General features: G+C 32.6%; 1 protein-coding gene across 1 annotated transcript in view; it reads left to right on the top strand.

Moving 5' to 3' along the window:
• Positions 1-21,298, top strand: part of ttv (exostosin glycosyltransferase 1 ttv) — a 606,008-nt gene extending 584,710 nt beyond the window's left edge. The window contains exons 7-8 of the mRNA XM_085947763.1: positions 13,351-13,604; positions 19,800-21,298. Coding sequence (XP_085803889.1) covers positions 13,351-13,604; positions 19,800-19,980 — 435 coding nt within the window. The 3' untranslated portion in view covers positions 19,981-21,298. The remainder of the gene's footprint in view (positions 1-13,350; positions 13,605-19,799) is intronic.
• Positions 21,299-27,529: the final 6,231 nt, after the last annotated feature.

Here is a 27,529-nt window from a genome sequence, read left to right as displayed (position 1 = left end):
GTTTAATTTAGTCAAAAAAAAAAATCCACAAAAAATTCCGTCCAAAATTGTAAAACCCAATCTCCTAAATATATCACGGGCGTACCATCTATATAGTTTTATTTTTAAGAATACCGAAGCGTTATTAGCATGAAGATTTTTATTGCCATGCCATGGAAGAATATAAAAAAAGATGTCGATCAACAAAATCATACTCATAAGAAAAACGCAATCCACCGAAGACATACCGACGCATACCGACGCATACCGACGCATACCGACGACACCTATAAAATGAAATTCTCTTGAATTTATGATTCGTTGAGATCGCGCCAGATTATATTAACCACTGTTGTTTTAACATGTATGTATGTTTGTTTTTTTATGAAAATGATATTACTAAAGTAATATATTTGTATAAATAATTAAAATAAAAAAAAATCTAAAATATACTAAGATTGCTTTTCTACAGTGAACGATTTTGAAACTATTATCTTTAATATAGTTCTGATGATTTCTGAAAATTTATTCTGAAAAATTGTTAATTTTTTAGAGGCATGTTTGGTTTTTTTAGATGTAGAAAAATCTTACCTTGTGAGCAAACATGTCGTAAAAACATTTTTTACATGTTAAAAATATGAAGTGACAATCCAGCTTAGAAATTATAAAAACGTTTAAAATATTGGTTTTTGTATTTTGAGCAATTGAAAAAAAATGTTGAAAAAGTTCACAAATCAGTTACTATTAAAAGATTAATATGTAAGCTATCTCAACTTTCAATGTTTTGTGTGTATTTTTCATAAATTTTATCGTTGAACTCAAAATCCATCTTTAATTAGTGTGGGACATCTTTGAAGTATTGAAACCTCCGATGTGATAAAATTAAAAATTTACCGGATAGACAAAACACTCTTGTAAGTGAACATGAAAGTGGACTTTCAAGCTTTTTTTGCTTAACAGATAGTAAAAAGGTTATCATCATAGAATATCTGTAATAGTTCCTATGTGATTACTATTTCAATGAAAGGTTTCACGGTTTATTAAAATGCCATACATTAAAGCAGATCCTATTAATAATTCCATTTTATTTTTGACAGTTTACAACATCGAGGGTTTTGGTGAACAATGGTCAAAAAATATTTTTAAAAATTGGCCCGTTGCCTATATGAAAACATTTTTCAAGACCAAAATCGGGTTTAAATTGAATAAATACTGATTTTCTAATAGGCAAAACCGTAAACTGTGCGCTGGGTGGAAAAACCGACGACATAACTTGCAGCCGGTTTAGTCCAGGCCAACCACGAGTACTCCTATTTTGTTCTTTATTGCAATTTTATGTATCGTTCACCTATGGTAACAACTGCCCACATACCTGGCGTTGTTTCATTTCTTTCCCCTTGTCTTATTTTATTTTGTAGCGACTCGTATTACAATAAAATTGCCCCCTCGGAATAAATACGGTACGGAAATATTTCACCTCCAAAGAAACAGTAAAATACCTTAACTTAGGCATCAAACGACTTTGTATTTCTTCAAAGGAGTAGTGGATAATATATATACTTAATTATTTCTGAGTGCTGTGACAAACTTTCTATCTTCTCATTTCACAGTTACTATGTATATTAAAAGGAAACTTCAATTAAACGAAAAAAATGCAAGGTTTCTACTCACTCTTTCTTCTTTCTACATCTAATGAATTATTTAATGAATTACGTAAGTAGTACTTCTCAAAAACAACTTAATAAGACGCAGAAAACATACAAAATAGTACAAAACTTAAATCCATTGAAATTGAAATTGAAATTCCATCAAGTATTCTCGGTCGATAGTATTAATATAACAACTTAATATTTAAAACCCTAGTTATTTATTTTAAACAAAGTTAATTAGCTTGATGATTCTTGCCAAGAGTGTTGCGTAAATATGTTTAAATTAAGGAGGGACATGCTCGTCGTAGGTCAAAATTGAGTTTTTTTTGTATTTTCAAACCATGATCCTGGACATTCCTTAAACGTTGTACATAATCTATTTATATAAAATTTTGAAGCCTTATTATCCTTTATATTTATTTTAAGTATTTGATGACTGCATAAAGTATTTTTATTACATAAAATAGTATTCTTTTAAACCTCTCGCTCTAATGTTTTAGAATATAGTCATATTTCGGTACATGAATGTGCAGTGATGTTAAGATTTTTTACATTTGTTAATTTTTAAACCTATTTATAAAACCATTAGTTTAATTAATGACGAGATAATTTTAGTAAAATATTTACGATAAAAAATTATATTGATAATCTCTGTGATCAAAAATTTTACAAGAATTAGGCATTTTATTATTCAAAAGATCGGCAAGATTAACACATTTGAAGATACTTCTACAGATACTAATTATAAGTTATGTCGTTGACCATTCAAGTGTGATAAACATCCTACGAATATTGATTGCTTTATAATAATTATTGACCTAAGAATAAGGTAGTTTTTTTTTGAAATACGCCATTTCTTTTGGCATTCCCCAGTGGTTAAGCTACAACATACGGCCGTAGCCATAAATTGACAAACTATAATTGAAGTAGGGAGTAAAATGATGTTAACGCGCGTGTTTGAAGTAAATGAATATTATTTCGGTTTTTCGGCTTATTTATTTTCATAAATGTTTTTTTATCATAAGTACAAATGTGACATACCTAATATGAGTATCAAAAATATTTTTCATTCATTTTGGGGATCAACATTTTCGCCGGTTGTTTTTTAGTCTTCCTAGGACGACGAGGAGTACTAAGTTCTTCTTCCGCACTTTCTAAGATGTACTCAGAGTCACTATCTTCCATATTCTTGAACATATCTTCACTTTCACTGACGTTCGAATTAGAATGAAAACGAGATATAAATGGTTTGTATATCTTTCTCATTCTCAGTGAAGTTAGTTTTTAGCTGAATTTGATACCACTACTGCCATCTTGTGGTAAAAGTAGGAGTTCGTTATACCTCTCGTTCTTGAACTCATCGATAGAGGTTTTTTTTTAATATGAAATTACCTAAAAACCGTTTTTAGACTTTTTGGTTTATATCCTGTTCTCATTCTCGGGTCTTCAATTATGGTCCGCTTGCTATAAGTATATTTTAGATACATATTATATTATTCAATGTTATGTATGGTCTCATCAGCAAGGCCTTCCTATCGGTCACCTTGCATTTTTGAAGACGCGTTTTGATTTGATTCATAATTTATAATAGTACCTATGTTAATGATTATCAAAAAATTGTAATTTTAAATTTCGTTAATAAATAGTCCAAAAATGTGGTAACATTTTTATTAAGCGATTTTATCATCTAGATAGTGTTAAAAATAATCTAATTCGAATACCGAAAAGGCTCTAAATATGTTGACACGGTCGTGAAAATGCTGAAGAAATTTTATTAACCCACGTAAAAGTGTCTTGGCACTCTGCAAGGTTATGTTTTATTGGTAGTTTGTATTCATGATGTATTCTAAAAATGCTCGAACTAAATAATGTTCTTGCATAGGCATAAATGAAACGGCGTCTTAAAACATGCCGTCCCGTATTTACATTCCCGTATGTCCTATTAAAGCTAAATAGTGATGAATTCAATAATCAAGAAGTTAGTTGGGGGAGCGGTTTATATTTTACAGAAGACGATTACTGATAGAGTAGGGTAAAGTTTACAATATTCAAGTAGATTACTAGGTGTTAACGTTAGTCTATCGACTTCATGTGAGCGGCAAGTGACAATTAATATCTCAGCGATGGCTTTCTTCTTCACCTGAAGCCGTCGTGGCGGAGGTGCCGTGTGGCTGTGGCCCGTGAGGTAGCATTTTTTTCACGGCGGGTAGTCTGTTACATTTTACAATTAATTGCAGCCAACTCCTGTTTATATGACCGTTAGAAGCCAGTTTTGGCCTAATTACAATTACGCCCACTACAAATACAATTACATTTACGCTTCCCAAATATGATCACTAACCACAGTGACCGGTGGTAACTACATGATGCATACAGTTTGTATAAGTCTTCCCATACGCCAAAAACATACTAAAAACTGGAATCACCATTAATAAGAGGTTGTAATAAAAAAAAAATGCTTCATTCTGACCTGTAGCTATAGTGCAAGCCCTAATTAATAGACCCAATTGGCCGCCGTTGATTGGACGCCGCACAGTTGAATTAAATGCGCAAAGGAATAGACGTACGTTACGATTTGTTGGAGTAAATAAGCAAGTCAGTTTAATATGCTTCCATCTTCTCAGTAGTTTTACCTTACACATTTCGCGCTTGACACATTTTTAATAAGGATTGAGAATAATTATGATGTTTATTAAAAGAAAATAATTCTTCCTTCGTTAGAACTTAAAGATGTGCATAATCAATTAATTTATTGTGTATCCTACATGGTACCTACTTATTTATATTTACAACAAATTTTAAAAATAGTGTTAGATGTTAGAATGAAAATAACATTATATTTCAGCGTTTTATCGACTTAATATTATAATAAAGCTTAAACATGTATATTATTATGCATAAATGCGTATTTTAAGATAGTATGAAATTACAAACAAAATATTAAGTGAGTTATCTGCTAAGTATAAATGTTTCAGTAGTTTTATTGAAAAACTACTTAGGTACTTACTTGACAGGTACCTACTTACCCAATTTTTATAATATTGGCGTCCATTCTCCCGGCGGCCAATTGGATCGGTGTCGAATTGGGTCGGCGTCCGATTGTACCGGCGGCCAATTACCGGAGGCCAGTTCGCGGTGCCAAATCGTCCTAGACCCGAAGATTCTAGCTGAAGATCGAGTTTAATTTGTGGTAATTGAAAATACTTTTACTCATGAAACATTGATATTTTTAAATAAAAGTTTGTAATATAGGATGTTAAGAAAAAAAATCCATGAAAAGGCATAAAGTTTTAAAATGGGTACCTACTTTATATCAAACAAATGCAAATGTTATCCATATATTAACGTAATGTGAATAGTCAGTGAAAATTTTTGTAATTGTTTGAAGAATATAAAATATAGTTATACATATAGTTTAATTGACTGAACTGATAATATTATATTAGAAATTTCGGACGATTTTTGGATGATCTCCTAACTACTTGATTTATTCATATTGAAATGAGTTCCTGTATACAATTTCCTCGTTTATTATTTATAGGCATCGTAATATTTAAATTGCTTTTTATTATGCCGAATTTCCACAACAGAGTTTCTTTAATTTTGACCTAATACAATTATGAGAGTTTTTTATTCGACGTATTTTTAGCGAGCAGGTGGATTATCGTTTTTTAATTAAATTATTTTAATCCACTTAATTTATTTGTGGCAGCTTTTTCTAATTAGTCAACAAATCGTAAAAAATATATATATAATTGAATTTTATGGAGATTCTTAATAGCTTAATGATGTTATAAACAATGGCAATTCCGTAAAACCAACGCCATTTGACTGTGTATAATATATCTATATAATATTTATCTTATAATTTACACAATTATTTACCTTATCTACAATTATTGTTCAAAACAGTAGGACTCTAAATAAATAATCTAAGGATATAAATAATCTTAAAATTTTGAACTCAGTTCGATTTTAGAATCCAATGATTGTACATGTGGTTGTTTGTATCGGTGATAAATTCATGATCTTTTTGTATTGGCAGTGCTCGCATTCTGGTTTGAAGTATGATGTTGCTTTGTTTAACTTAACTTGTTCATCTTAAAAATAATGATCAATGTATTGCTATTGACAACCTACATACAATTAATGAGGGCGTATCTTTCCATATGCCATCATCAACAGCCAGGGTCGATCCACTGCTGGATGAAGGCCTCCTCTAGCTCCATCCACTCTTCTCGGTTATTAGCCCTTTGCTACCTTTTTGTAATATATATATATGCATTATCTGCAGTTAAAATCATGTACATATTATGCAATTTATTAATTGGGTGAATCTGAAGTTATATAGTAGAAGAGTGAATTTCTTGTCAAATGAACCTACAATGCGAAGTCACTTACAGCTAACTTAATCAGTAGGCCAGAGGGTATATTATAATACGGACGTAGGAAACTGTTTAAAATAACATTCTTTAATAAGTGTTTATGTTTATTCCACCTTTCTCCACACTCGATAAGTAAACATTGCTACAGCCTCACTCAGAAGGCAACCCAATTACCTTATTTCTGTGTCCCCTCGTAGGAACTTTATTGAAACTTAATTTGGGATAAATTCGTCTATCTAGAATAGTTTACGTCACTGTGGCTAACTCTTTGAGACAGTATAACTTGACACTAATGTATCAATAGGATAATAAAAGTACCCAAATAATCTTAAAAATAAATGTTTCTAAGAACGTTAAAAGTATAATACCTTCTTTTAACAAAAGGTGACTTTGTTATACGTCAGCCATTTATTTCTTATTGGTATTCAAGTGGATAGAATACATAATATTTTCATATAAATAAATTCAGAAGTACAACGCGAGTGCTTCGTCATACTCACAAAGAGTCACAAAGTATTCAAGATTCAGTAATAAACTTTTCATTGTATACAAATCCGACTACTTCTTTTCAGCCATGGTAAACATTTTATATTCAAATCTTTTTACTATTTTACGCCTGTCTGTTTATTTAAGAAACAATATTTAATACCAATACCATATTTACGAGTATCTACTCTTATTTTATTGATGCATATATATCTTCAGACATCTTTGGTACTCCGATCAGGCCGGGCCTATGTAGTCATATCGTCAACCAACTAATCGATTTAGTTCGACTTTGATTAAAACATTCATCTGGTGAGTAAGCTACCTCCTAACTCACCATACTCATATAACACTATAGGATTGGTTTTCATACTTGATAATGCTAGTTAAATAAACAAAGCACATGTCGTATAAATAGAGCCAATTCCACGTATCGCCATTCCGGTTCTTATTTATTTATTGTGAGATGTATTATTCCTGAGACAATCAAATCTATCTTTATATGTATATACCACTGGCAAAGGGTGGAGGTGGGCTGTTAAGATTAGACATAAATAGTGCACATTATACTTTGTCAGTCAAACGTATTTGTTTTCATTGAAATAAGACTACAACTTGTGTGACTACAATATTGTGTTAGTTTATAACATTCAATTAAGCCCTACATAATCCAAGCCATAGTAGATAATAATAGTCAAAATATATTTTATAGATAGAAGACTATTTTTATCTATTTATATTTGGTTTGGTTAGGCAGGGCTTAGTGAATTTAAAAACTAATCAACATCATTTGTAATAATTATGTATTCTTAAGGGGGGACATGCTCGTCGAAGGTCAAAATTGAGTTTTTGTTGTATTTTCAAACCATGATCCTGGACACTCCTTAAACGTTGTAGATAATCTATTTATATAATTTTGAAGCCTTATTATCCTTTATAGTTATTTTAAACATTTGATGACTGCATAAAGTATTTTTGTTACATAAAATAGTATTCTTTTAAACCTCTCGCTCTAATGTTTTAGAATATAGTCATATTTCGGTACATAACTGTGCAGTGGTGTTAAGATTTTTTACATTTATTAATTTTTAGATGCATTTATAAAACCATTAGTATAATTTATTACGAGATAATTTTTGTAAAATATTCACGATAAAAAAACATATTGATAATCTCTGTGATCCCAAATTTGACAAGAATTAGGCATTTTATTATTCAAAAAATCGGCAAGATTAACACATTTGAAGATGATTCTAAAGATACTTATTATAAGCTATGTCTTTGACCATTCAAGTGTGATAAAGATCTTATGAATAATGATTGCTTTATAATAATTATTGACCTAAGAATAAGGTAGTGTTTTTTTGAAATACGCCATTTCTTTTATCATTCCCCAGTGGTTAAGCTACAACATACGGCCGTAGCCATAAATTGACAAACTATAATTAAAGTAGGGAGTAAAATTATGTTAACGCGCGTGTTTGAACATGTACCTAACCGAATTTTTTTTAATTTTTTTTTAAACGGTACATGTTCAAACACGCGCGTCAATATCATTTTACTCCCTATTTCAATTATAGTTTGTCAATTTATGGCTACGGCCGTATGTTGTAGCTTAACCGCTGGGGAATGACAAAAGAAATGGCGTATTTCAAAAAAACACTACCTTATTCTTAGGTCAATAATTATTATAAAGCAATCATTATTCATAAGATCTTTATCACACTTGAATGGTCAAAGACATAGCTTATAATGAGTATCTTTAGAATCATCTTCAAATGTGTTAATCTTGCCGATTTTTTGAATAATAAAATGCCTAATTCTTGTCAAATTTGGGATCACAGAGATTATCAATATATTTTTTTATCGTGAATATTTTACAAAAATTATCTCGTAATAAATTATACTAATGGTTTTATAAATGCGTCTAAAAATTAATAAATATAAAAAATCTTAACACCACTGCACAGTTATGTACCGAAATATGATTATATTCTAAAACATTAGAGCGAGAGGTTTAAAAGAATACTATTTTATGTAACAAAAATACTTTATGCAGTCATCAAATGTTTAAAATAATTATAAAGGATAATAAGGCTTCAAAATTATATAAATAGATTATCTACAACGTTTAAGGAGTGTCCAGGATCATGGTTTGAAAATATAATAAAAACTCAATTTTGACCTTCGACGAGCATGTCCCCCCTTAATTCAACGATAACAAGTAAGTATAACTGAAAAAGTGTGTACTATTTTTGTGGATCGGTTTTGTTTTAATTTTAAAAACTAACCAGCACCATCTGCAAATTGTATTATGAGTTCAATGAAAACAAATTCGTATGACTGTCAAAGTTTAGTGTGCACAATTTATGTCGAATCTTAACAGCTGACAGGTATATACGGTGGAATTACGAACAATCGATTGATCAAAATATAGCAATGCCCACTGAAAAGAGACCGACATCTCACACCTGTGATAATTTATACCGATTTCAAAAACTCATTCCTGAGTGGACGAAAGTGTAATTATGATTTTATATAACAGTATCGATATAATGTGTTAGTACTCCATGTTCGCAGATTGAATGACCAACGCTACGCCAGTTTCTAACATTGATTAGCGTAGTACGAAATGCAAAAGATAATTTTTTATTCACTACACTCTCACATTCAATAATTTTTCTAACTGAAATATTATTAAAAGCATTTATTATTTTTCATTAAAATCCAAAATATAACAATCGTACTTTGATAACTTACGTGAAATATTATATAAATTTCAACTTTCTCTTTGAAATCGAAAAACTAAAAACGATTGATTAAATAATTCGGCTTTTACTATGTGTTTGCTTTCTAGCGTTTGTTTCTTGATAAATTCATAATTATTGACCTACACGTCTAAAATTGTAGCATTTTTTTTTATTGATATGAAAATAAGACCAACTTTATTTTTATAACGTTTTATTGTCGTTCGGCGAGTGAAAAGGGCACTAAACGACCACAAGGACGGCCTAACACCAGCCGGACAGACGAACTTATAAAGTCTGGTGGATGTACATGGTAGTGAAAAACTAATGAGCGAAAGGAGTTAGGGGAGACCTTTGTCCAGCATTGTATCGAACCCGGCTAATGATGATGATAATATTTTCGTGTGTAACCAAGTTTGTCGATCACTCACTTACATAGTTGGTTGACATTCGCTTCTCCACAGTATTATAGTCTCTGAAATGTACACAGTGAATTTCTTGTACTTGAATCTCAATTTCACGTCGGAGATTTACTTTTATACCGTAAGCTATGAAAAATCTCGTAAAATTTATTATGATTGGCATTTTTAGAGAGGACTCCGAAATTTTATATAAAAAACATACATGTGTTGTACTAGGTAAACTTGCTTGTAATGTATCCACCAACAATCATATTGTTTTGTTTTATGTGTGAAAATGTTCTTACATTTTTTTCCATTACAATATTACCTTGGAGCTTGAAAATGCTTTAAAGGAAGTAATTTGTAAAACTACTTACTCGATTCTACATAGTTATTTTTAATATTGACCCAATTCCCTTCACACTGTAGCAGAGTCTGACTGTTGATGAGTTAAAGTACCTACACATATCAATATTCATTATGATTGTTTCACGTATATTACAAATTATACTACTGTTTCACTCATGGCCCCCATAAAGGGGGGGCTGACAGAGCTCTAGCCTGGGGGCCCGAGCTAAGGAGGGCCCAGGAGTAGCAGGTCAACCAATTAAGTGAGATAAACACACCGTAAATTTATAAGCTCTAATAGTAAAAAAAGTGCTGTAAGATGGATAGAAATTTATTTTATAATTATGTACTTTTAGTGTGTTTCCTGACTAATAAAAATGACATGGCGAAGGGTCACATGTAACTTGGCTATCACAAAAAGGGGCCGCCATCAGTGCTTCATAATATGATACTGAGTGCATTCAAGCTGATTTATTTAAAATACCAAAAATCGCTAAACACGGAATAACCCTTTATTTTCATTTTCACATTAAAAAATTTACGGAGTTCCGCGCAGTATCATTTGGGAAACACTACTATAGAACATTACACTCCCCTTAACCTGAGTGATAGGTTGGGGGGCCATCAAATATTGTGGCTTGGGGGCCCGCTTCAGGATGTGGGGGCTATGGTTTCACTACACTACCGTCATTGGGCCTCATGACTTGTTGTAGTATTAAAAAGAATACACATGCGTATGTATTTATTAATTTAAATATTTTTGGTTTACGTTTAAACATGAATTACTAAGCGATTATGATTACTAACCGTGACATAATAACCATAATTCAATTTCCACATATTGTAATGTGTGCTGACTTATTATTATATCCGTTAGTAATGAAGTTACAACATGAGACACCGGCGTTACTTATGAAATCACTGGTTATGTAATTGTAACTAATATTTTTTGTAACCATTACTAATGCCACACTTCGTAAAATCGTATTCAGTCGATTGATACTATGTAGACGTGCGTCGTTACTATTTTTATTTATTTTTTATAATCGTATACCTCCGTCCTACGGGAACTCTTTGCTAGTGTTGTAACCCTTCTTTAACCTAATGAGGTACTTACCTAGTTTATAACAAATCCTCTTTAACGAGTATGTCGTCACCACAGAACAGATAATAAATAGAATACCGATAGGCAATATTCAATACGCCGCATGGTGAAGCAGGCTTTTGAATGTGTGAGTGTCTTACGAAAATGAAGCACGCATTATGCACGTGCAATAGTGTGTGTAATAATACACCAACATTAAATGAGCGTAAATGCATAAACCGAGAGCGGTTTTTAGTATTCGACGTAAAACGTATTCTTAACACGTGTATAAGTTTAACCCGGATTCTTCCTTATTCGAGTCGGTTACCTGCTATCGCCTTACCCGTTGTGTATTTCAGTTTCCATTATTTCTGAGTTCCCTGGTCGTCACCCTACACTATGTGATAGGTACATATTACACGATTCGTCTGTATGTGACATTGTGTTTTTTTCCTTCAAATAAATGTTCTTTATTTAATTACTAAACATTTCATTTCGCCCCAAGGCCGCCTCAGAGAGATGGTCGCTCGAAAATATATCCATACACTAAAGTGAGTAAAGAATAGGACGGGGACTTTGATGCAGCTGTGGGATTGAAACCTTTGCTACCTTCGAAATGAGAAACAGAGATTGTTTTACTGCGAGGAAACAACTGAGGCCAACAAAACAAAAATACGTATACGATTAAGTCGTTCGTTTTCAGTGGGTACTTATAACGTTTGATTTATTTGTGCAAACAAACCGAGAAATATGTACCGAATGTTTTCGCGTATTAGCAATTTCTGTTTCCCAGAAGAGCGAAGAAAGTGTCCTTTAAGTAACTTTGTTTCGGGAACGGTTATGTAACCCAATATCGTTAGGATCCAAGTTATCCTCCGCTTAAAAGTGGGTACTTGTTGCCATCTGTTTCAAATTTATTACGGTAATATTTTACAAGTTGTAATTATTATCAAGGCGAAATTTAAGTAATCACAAGATATTTAATATTTATTTATCACCCTACGCACGCCTGGTTTCGCCCATTTTTCGCCCCCCCCTCCCCCCCCCCCTCCCCCCCCCCGAGGTTCGCACAAAATCTTTATTAACTTGATACCCCCACTTGATTAACGTTAATTATCCCTTAGCGCGTTCGGAATCCCTATTCTTTAAAATTCTCTACAATATCTATCGTGATCGTAATTATTGTAGAAGCGAACTTCTCCGATATGATAATCGCTTTTGCTTACGCTATTAAATTTGAAAAAAATACGTGTATTTTACGCGTAGACCGTTTTGCTTTGTTTACATTCGCGAAGGTCGTTAGATTATCACAATAAAATGTTCAAAGATATCGCAATTTAAAAATCGACTTTTCCACGAAACTCAATATTTTTTTCGCATCTGTCGAATATTTTCTTAATATTGTCTTCTTAATATTGTCTTCATATTTTCAAACTACCTATTCTACCAAAATATTCAAATCTATCGACAGTATTTTTTTGTTATTTGTTTAATCAACGTTTAAAATGTTTTTTTATTTACCACTCATCTCATGGATTCAATATTTTACGATCTGACAGCAAATTAAATAAAAATCTGATAAATTTCATTATTTAAATTACATTGTTATATTTAGGCCCTGTCGCACGTAGAAAATCGTCTCGACTGGGATATGGTCATAAATTAAAAAAAGTCGGCAATGTTGCAACCCTCTTCAGTGCGCATAGGCGAGACCATTCAAGGACAGTGACATCACGTGCATAGCTGAAACGAATGAAAAAGCAGCTTCTGCACATGCGACGATGTAGCATTTTGCTAATGTACGTGTGCCCCATGTCGAATAAAATTTATTACATGTGACATGTGGATGATTGTTCTACCAAAAAAATGCGAGAGTAGGTACATTCAATTACAAGTGTTTTGTGAATGACAACAATATCACATTGACAAATTCGACGTGTTACTGTCAAAATGTGTTTCTATGTAAAGGTTGATTTCTTTGGTCATTACATCAGTGTCGGCATGTAGTGGACTGTGAGACAACGTTCTGCCGACACGTCGTATATAGTGTGGGACGGGAAGAGGTTCGGCTCCGTAAGTAGCCGTTATGACGTATAAACCATTCATAAAAAACACAATCTTAGATTATTTTTAACCGGTTTACGCGAATGGGATATGGTCTTCGAAAGCATCAATGGTGTTACAATTATTAGCAGTCTCAACTCTAAGCAATCCGAAAATAATAAAATAATGACTATTAAAAAAATAACGTATATTTTTTTTTTGTTTCAGAACGCGTGGGGCTACACTTCGAAGTGGACGAACGAGTACTCGATCGTGTTGACAGGTGCCGCAATCTACCACCGTTACTACCACGCACTGTACTCGCGTTGGCTGCCCCCTCTGCTGCTAAAGGCCGTCGCACAGGCACACAACTGCGAGGATATCCTCATGAACTGTCTAGTAGCGCATGTAACGCGCCGCCCGCCCATCAAACTTACCCAGAGGAAACAATACAAGGAACCGCCGCAGACGGCTGGAGCGAGGTTTGTCTTTCACTAATATAAATATATATATATATATATATAATTACGTATTATGGGTAACTACCTACTTGAAATTATACAAAAACCATTACACCTATTTCAATGTGTTATGACTTTGGAAGAAATGCAAATGAAGTACCTAAGATACGCGCCTATCCTTAGAAGGCCAATATCGGCAACCTACAATAATCCCTACATAGTAATACGTCATATATCAGGTAATAAGTTTATGGAAAAAAGGCAGTGGCCCAGAACGAAACCATTTAAAATACGATCAAGACACGCCTAACTAAGTCGAGGTAAGTTAGCAACTTTGGATGGTGTTTATTGCCAAGTAAATCCAGACGGTTCTGCTTCGCGCAAGTGAGCAAGCAAGGGCAGGGTACTGCCCTGGTTACTACCCCTAGATTGGGGCCATTATCCCAACAACCCACTAATACTTTAATTAGTGTTGTAATAATATTACTTGTCACTGCCGTAGTGTTGAGATTGTTGTTTGCGGAAAGTTCTGGATTAATTGAGCTGATAATGTTGTTTTCATAATACTCGTATATATCTATAATATTAATGAGAATGCCAGTGAAATCATCTGTAATATGTAGGTTGAAAGAGAAGATTTACTTAAGTCTACGCAACCTTCAGCTATGCCTATTTTCCAAGAAGATATTTTAATTCTTCGTATTGTGCCATCCTCTAGCTTTGTCATCTGCTACCAGGATATTTTAATAAGGACTTAAAATGGGCCGAAATATAGTTGCGGCCCGTGAAATCCTCCGGACCATCGCTTCTTCTCGTAGCAAAAAGAAGATTGTTATATAAAAGATTAAAACATAATCTCACACTAGGTGACCAGTACATCAACGCGGGCATATTTTTGACAGTACATTAAGAAATATTTACCTGTTTTAATCTTCAGTAGATATTCTTGTCAGAAGTATAAAGACTTATTGCATTTATCCGTTCAAGGTAGGTAGGTATTTGACTGGGAAAAAAAATCAATTCACAGACTTATATATATATACAAAAGATTATTAAGCGTTTCGGTTCGTAAAATTTTCTATTTCGAGCGTTGCGTCCTGATCTAGTAGATATTAATTATTATACCATGAATGGCATGAATTATTTAAATGGTTGAATGAGCTAAATTGACAACTGTTGCCCATCTAAATAGCAACATGACAAGGCTCCCGTAACATAATTCTATCCTAATATAGAGACAATCGTTGGACAAATTTAGTCATCCAGTGGTATCCAAGAGGTACAAAACGTCCGCAAGATAGACTTAGAGGCAGCTGGATCGATGGAACTATAAAGTTCTGCGGAAATACGTGACAACGCAATGCACAGAACCGAGAGAAGTGGAATCAGCTCAGAGAGACCTTCATCCAGCAGTTGATAAATTCAGGATGATGATGATGCTTGTCTTGTACGACACGAACTTTGGGTATTTTCAATTTCAATTTATTTTTTAAACATATTGTGGACATTACAAATTATAAGTTTAAGACGTTCACAACATGACATTTATAAACAAAGAAATATAAAACAGTATTATATAAATAAGATATGTACAAGGAAGAACACCAGATGAGTTAAGCAGACCTTATTTTAAGAATTTATAAAACAACGTCCACCTATACTCATCCTCACGTAGGTGGAATATATCAACACCCGAAGCAATTTCGTTGAACATAGTTATCGGCCTCCCAATTTGCATTACCAGTGGCAGGTTGGTTCTGCACCTTGGGAGAATAAACAACTGATGCTCTCTATTTCTAAGATAGTTATCAGGGACACACGGGTCAACAGTGCCCAGAATGGCAGAGTTCTCATTTATACCTCGTATAAGTCGAAAAAAATACGTAGCTAAATAAAGATTCCTTCTAAATTGCAGACTGCAGTATGTAAGCATGCCTAAGAGAAAGTCAGTTGGATAAAGCCACGGATAGTAATCCATACAACCTCAAGTAAAGGAGTCTCAAGAATTTCTTTTGAACCCTCTCCACCATAAGGCCATACTTCAACTGATGCGGTGCCCAAACAATAGACCCACTTTCAAGTCTGCTTCGAACTATAGAATTAAATAAAAGTTTTAATACCGTAACATCCGAAAAGACCCGGGAAGTACGCATGACGAAGCCCAACATTTTAAGCGCCTTGTTACAAATGGTAACTATATGGCTAATAAATGTCAGTTTACTCTCAAATGTAATGCCAAGATCCCTTACAGATGATATTCGTGACAGAACTCTACCATGCATCGAGTATTGGAAAAACAACACTTTTGAGGCTCTGGTAAACGACAAAAGATTGCATTTATCAATATTGTATTCTAGTTTGTTACGCCTGTCCCAATCTAATATAATAGTATCTATATCAAGTTGGAGCTGACGACAATCGTCCAAGGTGACAACTTCCAAAAAGAGTTTCAAGTCATCAGCGAACAATAAAAACATAGCATTTTTTATTACCAATGCTATGTAATTTATAAAAATTGTGAACAGCAACGGTCCTAAGTTTGAGCCCTAAGGGACGCCAGAAAATGTGTAAAAGGTCTGTGACTGATAAAGGCCGTACGATACGTATTGTTGACGGTTCCTAAAATAACTCCCGAATAGCTTCAAAAATCGATCCGACAATCCGATAAGTTGGAGTTTTTCCATCAGCATGTCATGATCGACCTTGTCAAATTCTTTCGAGATGTCATTGTAAAAACAGTCAACCTGGTGGCCTCTATCCAGTGCCGATGACACATAATCGGTAAATACCATCAGGTTAGTTTCCGTTGATCGGCCTGCTCTAAATCCATGCTGTTCATTTATTATAAATGACTCAATTTTTGGAGAAATCATGTTGTGCATGATCATCTCAAGAACTTTTGCTGGTGCAGAGAGAACAGTTACCGGCCTGTAATTCTCCACTGATGGATGACTCTGTACCACTCTTATGGATTGGAGTAACCTTCGACATCTTCCACGTTTCCGGAAAGATACCTGTCTCCATTGTAAGATTATGTATATATATGCAAGTGGGCCTTTGACAAAATCAACACACCCCTTTAAAAAAATGTAGGGACGTAATTCCGTTACGTTACGTCCAATTAAAAACGTATTTCCTTTACCTGCTGGCAGATTTTTCCACCATAAAGTTTTAGGGTCACAAGAGAACCCGCTTCCATATTCTTTGAATGTCATAATCATATTGAGCTAAAATTGTACGAGCCCCAATACTCATGGACTTGTTTCATTGCGTTCATTATTTACTTTCATACTGAAATAATAAACGCTGTATATATTATGATTGAATACTAATAATTGTAATAGTTGAAAACATCGGGAGGTTAATTTATACAATAGCGATGGTAGAGCCTTGGAGCGAATTGCGTATCACTTTAAGGAATTAAAAAATCACGGAGTATATTCACAACCAAACAAATATTTCCAAGTTTCTTGAGAGTTTTCCTCAGTTCAATTGAAAATTTAACATTCATTGCAAAGATTGCCAACGATGATAAATGAGTCACGTGTGTTTTGAAGTACACGTGAAAAACTTCGAGGTGAGATGAGTGGACTACATCAATTAATGTCGATGTGCGACATGGAGGAGTATGTATATGAAGAAGACAGGGAAATGTGCTGTCCTGCAGTTAATGAAGAGAATTTACATCAGGAAATACTACAATAAAATAAGCTAAATATTTGGATTAATGGAGTAGGTTTTCGTATTGATGAAATTTACGGAATTCATTTTAATATCAAATTTTATGATAAATAAATTCTAACAATTATTTATCTATTCTATTAATACTATCGACTGACGGTACTTGATGGAATTTGCATTTAAATTCTAATGGATTCAAACTTTGTACTATTCCATTTGAGTCGTTTTTTGCTACCCGGGTTTGACTTGATAGGTAGGTAATGGAGTTTTTACCTACTTTATTGTATTGATTTATTATATAAGTTAGAGTTCAGAGTGTTCGTTGTCAGTGTGTGTTTACCATTGGTGAGTGTACACGGTGCCTGAAGATGCCGCAAGGCGAAACCCGGGTCGCAAAAAACGATTCAAATGGAATAGTACAGAGCTTGAATCCATTAGAATGTATCTATTCCTTGTATTTAAAATGTAGAGAATGTATAGATTTACTTGATGTGGAATTAATTTGATTAGGCTCTATAGTCTATACTCTATAGCATGGTTTCCCAAACTATGGGTCGCGACCCACCAGTGGGTCCCGAGCGAATATTGAGTGGGCCCTCGCCACTGTATACATGAATTAAAAAAATAGGAAGTGATAAATTTGATATTTCATTCAGCTATTTATAATTCCTAAAAATTGAAATAAACTTAAGTTACGGAAAATATTGTGATAAAATAATAACAAATATACAAAACAAAATACAAAAATATACAATACAAATATACAATATATACAAAAATGGAAAAGTGGTTGAATTGTGAACAAAGTGATGAAAATATAGAAGATCTTTTATGTGACAAAAGTGGCAAAGAGTCTGACTTCCGAACTCCCTCAACGAGTTCGCATGAAACCAAGCGACGGAAAGTTGTGAGAAAATATGGCCCTGCATATCTAAAACTAGGATTAAAAGTAACTAAAGTCGAAGTTGATGCTAAAACTGTAATGAAGAAAAATAAGAAACAAATACATCCTTCCCATTGAAATAACTTTGTAAAAAAAACCCTGTAGGTGTAGGTATTTAAGTAATATTTTTTTTTTATTTAAGCTGTGTTAATTATTTCAACAGTCTTTCATTCATATTGGTAACACTTATAAAAAATATTTTTTTTATTTCAATTAGAACAAATAAGACAGCATTAAGTAGTTCCACGACTCGCCACTAGGGAATCTGAGCTTTACCAATATTTATGCCCTCTTCTAAGACAGCTAAGAGGTGGGTCCCAAGATTGGAAATTTTTGTTAGATGGGTCGGATCCCAGTCAACTTTGGGAACCACTGCTCTATAGAGTCTATAGGAACGCCCTATTATATATTTACTAGTATTTATTGAAATACGTAGCTGTGTTTGTTACTCCTAAGTACTGTATCTCACGGACACACTAGCGTACCTACTTTATAAATATATTTATCTTTCAAGTTTTCTTTGTATGCGAACAAAGCCCCGTGTGTGGTAATTTGAGAACGGGGATCTTTTCATGGTCTATGGGAGTAGGTGGTAATCTTCAATGGCTTTCGTTGTTGTTGTCTTGCTTATTTGATTGCGAAATTACACGCCTTAGGTTTCCGCGGGAATGTTTTATCTCAATAATAAACTTCCGTCCGCTTTGGAGTAACTCCTCTTCGATATCGGGCCGCCCCATTAGCTTCGAGCCTAAGGCCAGAATACACCAAATTTAACCAAAACACGGAAAGTTTGCACTCCCCCCCGCACCGTAAATAAGTAAATGCTCGAGGCCCGATAACATATTCCATAACTTGGCTAAATTTCATGTAAGACGTCTCGTAAAATACACGGAGTACTCTTGAAAGGCGCTGTAATCTGTAATGGACCGCTGACATATGAGGTTACGCTCTTGTAAAATTATTTTCTAATATAAATTATGTATTTATCTGTATTTTACCTGTTGGATTAATAATAAATTGTTCGTATGGAAAAACACTTTTGGTTCAATGAATAAATTATTTTTCTGGTATTTAATAAACATAAATGAGTAGGGTGTCCCACGCAATAAAGGAATATATTCAAATTTAAGGAGTGTTTTAAGATATATTTATACAAGGTACGCCAATGGGTTACCAGAGTGCATTAGGGGGGGTGAGTTTGACAGTTGCAACCTGTTTGATACAGAATGCCGTTTGAATTTGACTACTTGGTCGGTTTGTCAGAAAGTGTTCGAACTCTCAAAAACATTGAAGTGGTTAGACAGCCAATCAGCTGAAAGAAGTTTCACTCGATTCGCAAGACGTCAAACAGTAGCGTTACAAATTTCCACCGTACCACCAATGTGCAAAGAGTACAAATACATTTTTCAACCTAGACAATCCAGCCCTGACACTTTCCACTTGCTTTAGCCGAAATTTCTTAAAATTCTCTTAGTCCAGTCAAGCCACATCAGTTTAAAGGGATGCGTGCATAACTCGCCTTAATGATTACTCGTCGGGATAATCTTATAATGATTGGAAAATAACGATTTGTTTTTCTCTTTAATCCACAGATCACCGTGGAATGATCCAGACCACTTCATTCAGCGGCAGTCGTGCCTGAACACGTTCGCGGCGGTATTCGGCTACATGCCGCTGGTCCGCAGCCGCGTCCGCCTGGACCCGGTTCTCTTCAGAGACCCCGTCTCCAACCTGCGCAAGAAATACCGACAGATAGAACTGGTGGGCAGCTAGCGAAGGCCTGAGCTCTAATGACTGACACATCGAAGGCTGAGCAAGGAAGGGTCGGCGCCGACCTGCGCAGACGCCCTCGACGCTGCGAGGGGAAATTGTTTCGACTAATTATTATAATAGGGAGGGTTATTTTCGATTTGGTAGAGCGAATTTACGATATGAACTCGATTATACAGAACTTATGCGATTGTTAATTATCCCGACATCGGTGATTCAGACTGCATATTATCTACGCAGCTCTTTGGACTTCCGTACCATATTTACGCAGCCCAGTGATCTGTAGCCTCAAATAGTGGGTATTACAGATCGTCATCTTTTTTTAATATTGAGTAAAACATGAAAAATATTAAAATATTCACGTCAGCTTGCCATTAATTAAACAATCAAGAATTTAAAAGTGTAGCTTGGCTGCATATTTACGTGATAGATATTACATTAAATCAAACTCATTAAAATATATATAAATAATGTATATACTGAAAGTAAAGCATGTTTGTGTTGCTTTTGCCCATACCGACCTTAATAATATGTACGTATTAGCCATATACGGGTTCACCGAGATTTAAAAAAAAATATTGTTAGGTTTGTTCGCTGTCACAGCTTAAAATTTTAATATTGTCTAGAAATGGATTTTCAAAGGTCGTACCAAGAGTGAGTTTTGAATATAACAAACGGTGATATAAGTATATTATAGATAAATAATGCAATTTTAAATGGTAGTTACACAATACTGAAATAATATAGCGAAATAGATACAGAAGCCGTGTTTAATAAATCGAGTCGCATTGGATGAATGAAGAGACTAAAATAAGTAATCATTTCGATTTTCAGATATTCTCATTCAGAGTTAAGATATCGACTACTTGCTATATCCAGCGTTTCATGTGATGAAAACTCAACTCTAAAAACAACTCATTTTAGACTGGTTCGTTATATAAAAACAAAAATCAAATGTTCCATGTTCCGTTGTCCGGGTTATTTCCATTGTCGCTTAGTCCCGTATAATCGAGTTTTTACTGTACATAATAAAATATTTATAGTCAGCTGTACATAGTGATATTGTATTGTGAACGTAGGTCAATTCGAATAAGTGGGGCGGCGAAAGCTCCAGCTGTTAATTGCCAAAGGTTTTCGATTAGGGAGAGGCGAGCTTTTGCGTATTGTTATATTTTGAAAATGAAAGATAATATATCAACCAAGTTCTATAAACTTTTGACGTAATTTATTTGCGGATCTTTCCTCAGAGAATTATATTCAAAACTGAACTGAATATGATATCGACACGATAATTTCACTATCCAACTCTTTTTATTTTATTTTGTTTAAAAAATTAGAAAAAAACATTATAACAACATGTTTATCTTCAATTATATATTGTATCACTTAATTATCATAAAATAGATTATAATTTATTTAACTTTTAACCATATTTTAATTTAAATAAAATCGTTTAGTACATACATACAAAAAAAATTAAAATATTGTTTTTTTTTTAATAGTACCAATATTCTAATTCTATGCAATATTGCGATTTGTCAATTGATAGTCAGGGAGAGCTAGATAGTTGTGCCAGTAAACTTAAAATTGATGGAATAAATTAATAATATTTTTAATTTCTTTTTGATTTATTTAACACGTGCCGTAGAAATATTATATCAACTCTTGACCATAATACACTTAAGAGTTGCCGTATGTTTCGTTTTTTTTCTACATATTTATATACCTATATATATATCGAATCTAATGCTTATGTTTATTATTACTTTCGAGTGATGACAAATGCCATGAAAATATTCCATCTGGTGCCATGCGGTGGAAATTTCAGTAGGTCTAATAGACACTTTATACAAGATTAAAACCATTTTGAATAATTATAATATTATAATAATAATCGTTTTATCGATCCATCCAATGTAAATATTTTATGCCTGTAGATATTAAATTGTAAAATGTACTTATTAATGTTTTTATTTGTGAAGAATTATACTACCTATAGAAATGTGTGAAATAAAAATATTCCTTTAATTTTATTATTTTAGAATTTTTAAGAACGACGTAAAATAAATATTCGTGACAAAGAGAATATACATGCATTTCTTTTAAATGATATTATATTTTATTTTTAACTGATTTATTAATTCCTATATTATAAGATTTGACATGAACAGTTAAATTGTGAATTATGTAAATAAATAAATAATATGTGTTATTAATTGTCATTGTTATTTACAACTCGCAGTGGTACATGTCAAATAGGCTCACGAAACGCAAGCAACTAAAATGAACCTCTAATTCTAATTGACAAGTCGCTGTTACGCGATATGTTTTGATGTACAGTTTATCGCACCTTTTTTTTTAAATTGACGGAAAGTTTCGAAATTTCGCGCCATGTGGTCATTTAAGACAGTAAAAGTAAACCAAATACAACATACCATAACCTATGAAAAAGCACTGACGTAGTGTTAGTTTCTGGTTTCAATAATGATCTATTATTCTTTATACATTTCAAGGTGAGAAAAGTCATTATTTTGACTCGTTTTGTAATGCATACAATTCATCTTAGTACGCATGCGTGATACCGACTCGTTTATGTTTGTTTTTACAGCGATTAAAATGTGTTAGGCTATTTAACAAGTACCCTTTTATAGCGATGCTTTTTGTGCATAAATACAGTGAAGATGTACACATATCAAAATCAATTAACATTACATTATTTAATGTTTGATTTAATATATCGGATCATGTAGAATTATTTTACTTCACAGTTATTTTAAACCATTTAAAATATTGCCAATATGCATATCTAATTTTAAATAGAGAATCTTGATGCAAAAAAATAGATTTTCAAAAAATACTATGTAATAAAATGTGCTTGTCAAATAAATTGGCAATTATTGTCATATAAAACTAATCAAACGTATCAACGTATCTAGCAATATATAATTTCATATCATACTTTAGTAATAAAAACATATTCCAATTAAATACCATAAGACATTACTAATTTTGGTGAATTTGCAATAGATAGTTTTTTACTAATCAATTATTTTTCTAAGAATATCGTTTATAAGAAGTAATTACTATCAACACAAATAATTATTAGTTATGGAAACATTTCCATAGGTTTAATAATGTCATTTGTTTGTATGTATGTTGGAAGTTATTATGTTTACTTTGTAACAGACTAGAGTTACCCTTAAAACTAGGTGATAGAATATTATAAAATCAATTATCCATAATAAATATTTATTTTATATTTAAATTTGTATGATATTTACTAAGTATGTTTATTATTTGAATTGTTTATTTGACTAATCACTTGGATACACTTTCTAAGTTTTAAATAATTTTGCATTGTCGACATCATACTAAAAAATAGTTTATTTTTACGGGTTCCTTGTAATTGTTTAGCATATACTTTTTTTTTGTTTTGCATCCTATACTTACTGAATTCTATTTTATATAATTTTATATAGTTTTAGTCTAAGGCAGCTATTTTATTAGGAAATTAACTTAATAAAATTATTGGTTTATTTAGATTCGATATTTTTTAATATATCTACGTCACCACCAACAGCGCAGATTAGTTGGTACTTCGCATATGACGTGTTAAAGCTTTTATACGCATATGTATATGGGTTCCCATCCCGTCCTAACAAGTCAAAAAACGCTTTGTTATGTTATGATATATTCGCATTGTGAGGTTGGTAACCGAGAGTTTTTAAAATATTTCAAAGGGTTCCGACTAAAAAAAGTTTGGGAATCTAATAAAAAGTATTTTATTAGCATGAATGTCATAATATTATACTTTGAAGATCATAAAATGAGTGTTACAGTACCTAGGGTTTAATGCATTGCTAAAACGCTTTAACATAAAATAAACTGAAAACTGATTAACATATTGATCATAATATGTACTTCGTTTTTTCGAATCACCCTGTTCATAATACTCTATTGATTTTACTCATCCATAGCATTGATACAGCTATAAATAACTACATTTTTAATTACAAATTTTGTTTAATTAAATTTCACATTTCAATATCTATTGGATTGTTTGTTTCCATGTTGTGTAGTAACAATGTTGGACCTTGTAATTTATTATGACAGACTTGATGCCAATGGAGGAAGGAAAATGATTTGTAAAAATATTATACCTATCTTCACACTATTGGACAGTAAATCAGTAGGCACACACTGCATAATATATCATTTCAAAACCTCAAAGACAATCTTAAATGTGTTTATAATAAATAAGTAAACACACGTGACATGAACCCGAAATCAAGTCGTTGAGCCTATATACCTATGGCGTAAGCAGATTACTCTTCACTTCTCTCTCTCTCATTCTAGAGACACTCTTTATCTCTTTTCAAGCGTATATAATTATCATTAAAAAAATCTAAATATTCGTACATTTCAAATCACATCAAAATAATATCATTGAAATTTCACAATTACAATTGTTGCTAGTTTTCTCTCGCCCGTATCTAATGCATTGCATTGTTGGTGGTGTTGACTAATTGTATAATGTGGTTGATACAACCTCTTAATTAAATTGTCTTCTTACATGTCAAGATAAACGTTTAATAATCGTTTAAAATTCAATCTTTGCCACTGCTTCATACTCATATTCTTTTATTTTAAGTATATTTAATAATATATGTTATTAGAGTTTAAAATATAATGTATCTGATCATCAGAAGGAAAAAGTCATTAAATTTTTTTCCAACCAAAAGAAAATATACAGGGCTTTATTAAAAAAAAAAATCTAATATATTTTCAATATAATGTTAAATATAGAACGCTATCACGAACGTGTAAAGGTATCGTTAGGGGAAGGAAAATTCGTTTCTAAATGGCACAACTAGATATCTTTATGGGGGTTAAAAAAATGGTCCACCTGCCGACCTCTTACAAATTTATTTAATATTCTGTTTAAAAAAACGCTATTATGCTCGTATTTCGCTATAAACGTAAAAGGTTCGTAAAGTTTGCTCAGGTTTGGCTTTTCAAATTAAATCTGGTTTCATATTAAAAAGTTTTATTATCGAAAACCACTTCATGAACTGTTAAGAAGGTATTGAGATCCCAGACGGCTTAAGTGGGGATTAGAAGTAATGCTCAAAGAAATAATCGATACAATACGCGAGATACCTACGATAATATTTGAAAATGTATGTATTGAAAATGTAAAGTAACACGTAAGTAATAAATTCAATACTTATCAATAAAGCTAAGCTCAAAAGTCATTATTTATATAGAAAAAAGAGAGATCTTAAAGTGGTATCATCGAAAAGTTATATGATTTATATAAGTTTATAATATTATTTTAAAAATGGATTATTTTAACTCCATTTCATATTTAAGTTACTCCGACTATTCTGCCTTTCTAAGGAAGAAGGCAGTAACTGACTCTCACACACTTTCGAGATAAATGACATAATGTGCTTCTTTTCAAACTCTAGTACTGTGAATTAATAAAAAAACGGTGATAATTTTTATTAGTAGGATGTTAAAATACAAATAAATTAATAATAAACAAGCAGTAACTGGAATAAATAGGTGCAATTACTGGCTTTTTGCTAAGAAATTTGTAATATTTTAGCAGATGTCCATTTTTTCACTAAGGATTTTAACGGTATTTTAGTGATAATTCTGATTTTAAAGTGAAAAGAATATATAGCTTTCAAAATTACCTAACAGATGGCATTCATAACTCAATTTCACAAATTTTATTGTTACTGCCTTCTTCCTTGGAAACGCAGTATTATATCAAGTATTCTACGTCACTACGGTCGTTTCTGGAACTAAAACCTGCCCCCCGCATTTACTTAACCCCGCGTCCTTAATTCAGTATGTGTTCAATAGCGCAATTAACATTCAATTGCCTGCAGTCGAATAGCATTATTTCGAATGTAGATCTATTGTGAGGAAGAGAAACAGAAAAGAAAGCTTTTAATTCCTCTCAATAGTTCCCAGAGATTGTTATGACAGGTCAACATGATTTTGTTTGTTCATATGTACTTTGTATGACTTTGCTACGCTAAAGGGGTGTAAATGATATAAAGAATACAATTTATAAAATTGCAGTTTTTTTTAAATATATTGTTACGCCAATATAATACTAATTTCAAATATCTCTCCTGCAGTATTAAATTGCAAGTTGTCAATTACGCTCTTTTGCGTATGAATATCGATACAAAGTACGTATTACACATGAATTAACAACGGTCAGGACCCAACGACATGCGGCCGTCCATCGCATTTATTGACCTAAAGGAAATATGCCATAATATTTCCTAATAATCAATTTTCATGTCTAATAAGCTATATCATAATGCTTTGACAGCCCAAATTATTATCACTACAGTGTGATTTTTAACCATGTGATCATTAATTTCTATGTAGTGCACATTTCAATCGTTTTTTTTTATCGTTTGTATTGAGGATTGTTTAGGTTAGAATAGCGAATAAAATAGGAGTATATATCATCATATGTATCGTCTCTCGCAATTTAGGTACAAATTCGTAGGTATTACTTTTTAATAATGTCTTTCAAACATTAAACTCCGTATCACACTATGCACCCACGATTATTTTTCTGCGACTATATAACAATTCCAAAATTTTGTTTGTGAATTTTATTTCCTCCATTATGTGAAAGAATTAAAAATTATTTCACTAGCTGTGTTCAGGTTTCCGTATCAAATGAACATGTTTTACAATTTACATTGTAAATACTAAACAATGCACTTCGAATAGCTCGCAATCCCGAGGGATGAAACAACACACAGACTAGTAATACGTCGACAAGTTATTAAACTATGTTTTATTCGTGTTTTTATAGTAACGGCTGTATGCAATATGCAACCCACAGCGACGCAGGCGTCATTTATTTTACGTTTGTTTACAACTAATTATAAATCACATTCCATATTTTGCACTGCATTGAAATTCAGTTGATCTAGTTGTCAAATGTAGTTTTTACGACTTACCTGTACTTAGGCAATTGAAACAATAAAAAATCTAAAAATTGACGATATATTGCAACACGATTATTAAACGTATCTCCATGGCGTTGTTTTCGTTTGAACCATCTTGACGAAAACAGATATCTAGCATTATTACTGATACATATTAGCCTTTTTATGTTATGTACGAGTATATTATAGGTCTTACTAATGGTACTTTTTACATTTTTTTAGTCTTATAATTTTGATTGGTAAAGGTAACATCCGAATCTCCGTCAATCTGACGACCACCTTAGGATCTGACTAACAACTAGGTTGTTTGTTATGTAGTATTATGGAATACGACATTTTCACAAACGGTTCAAAATATATTTAATTTTAACCAGAAAAAATGTATAAACAACCCCAGAATTAAGATCACCCTTATATATTTTCAATTTTTTAACAGCGTGATATCCAGTGTCGACAATGCAACAAATTTTACTAAGAAATACGAGTAGGTACATTATATTAACCGGTATGATGACAGTGTTTACCAAATAAACATTTAAATACCTCGTTACAAATGTTACTGG

This window comes from Rhyacophila brunnea, unplaced genomic scaffold (assembly GCF_057557595.1).
Source record: "Rhyacophila brunnea isolate RB1 unplaced genomic scaffold, BYU_Rbru_1.0 scaffold_2, whole genome shotgun sequence".
Classification (NCBI taxonomy): Eukaryota; Metazoa; Arthropoda; class Insecta; order Trichoptera; family Rhyacophilidae; genus Rhyacophila; species Rhyacophila brunnea.
The sequence above is the reverse complement of the archived record's forward strand: the minus strand, read 5'-3'. Positions and strand labels throughout refer to the sequence as shown.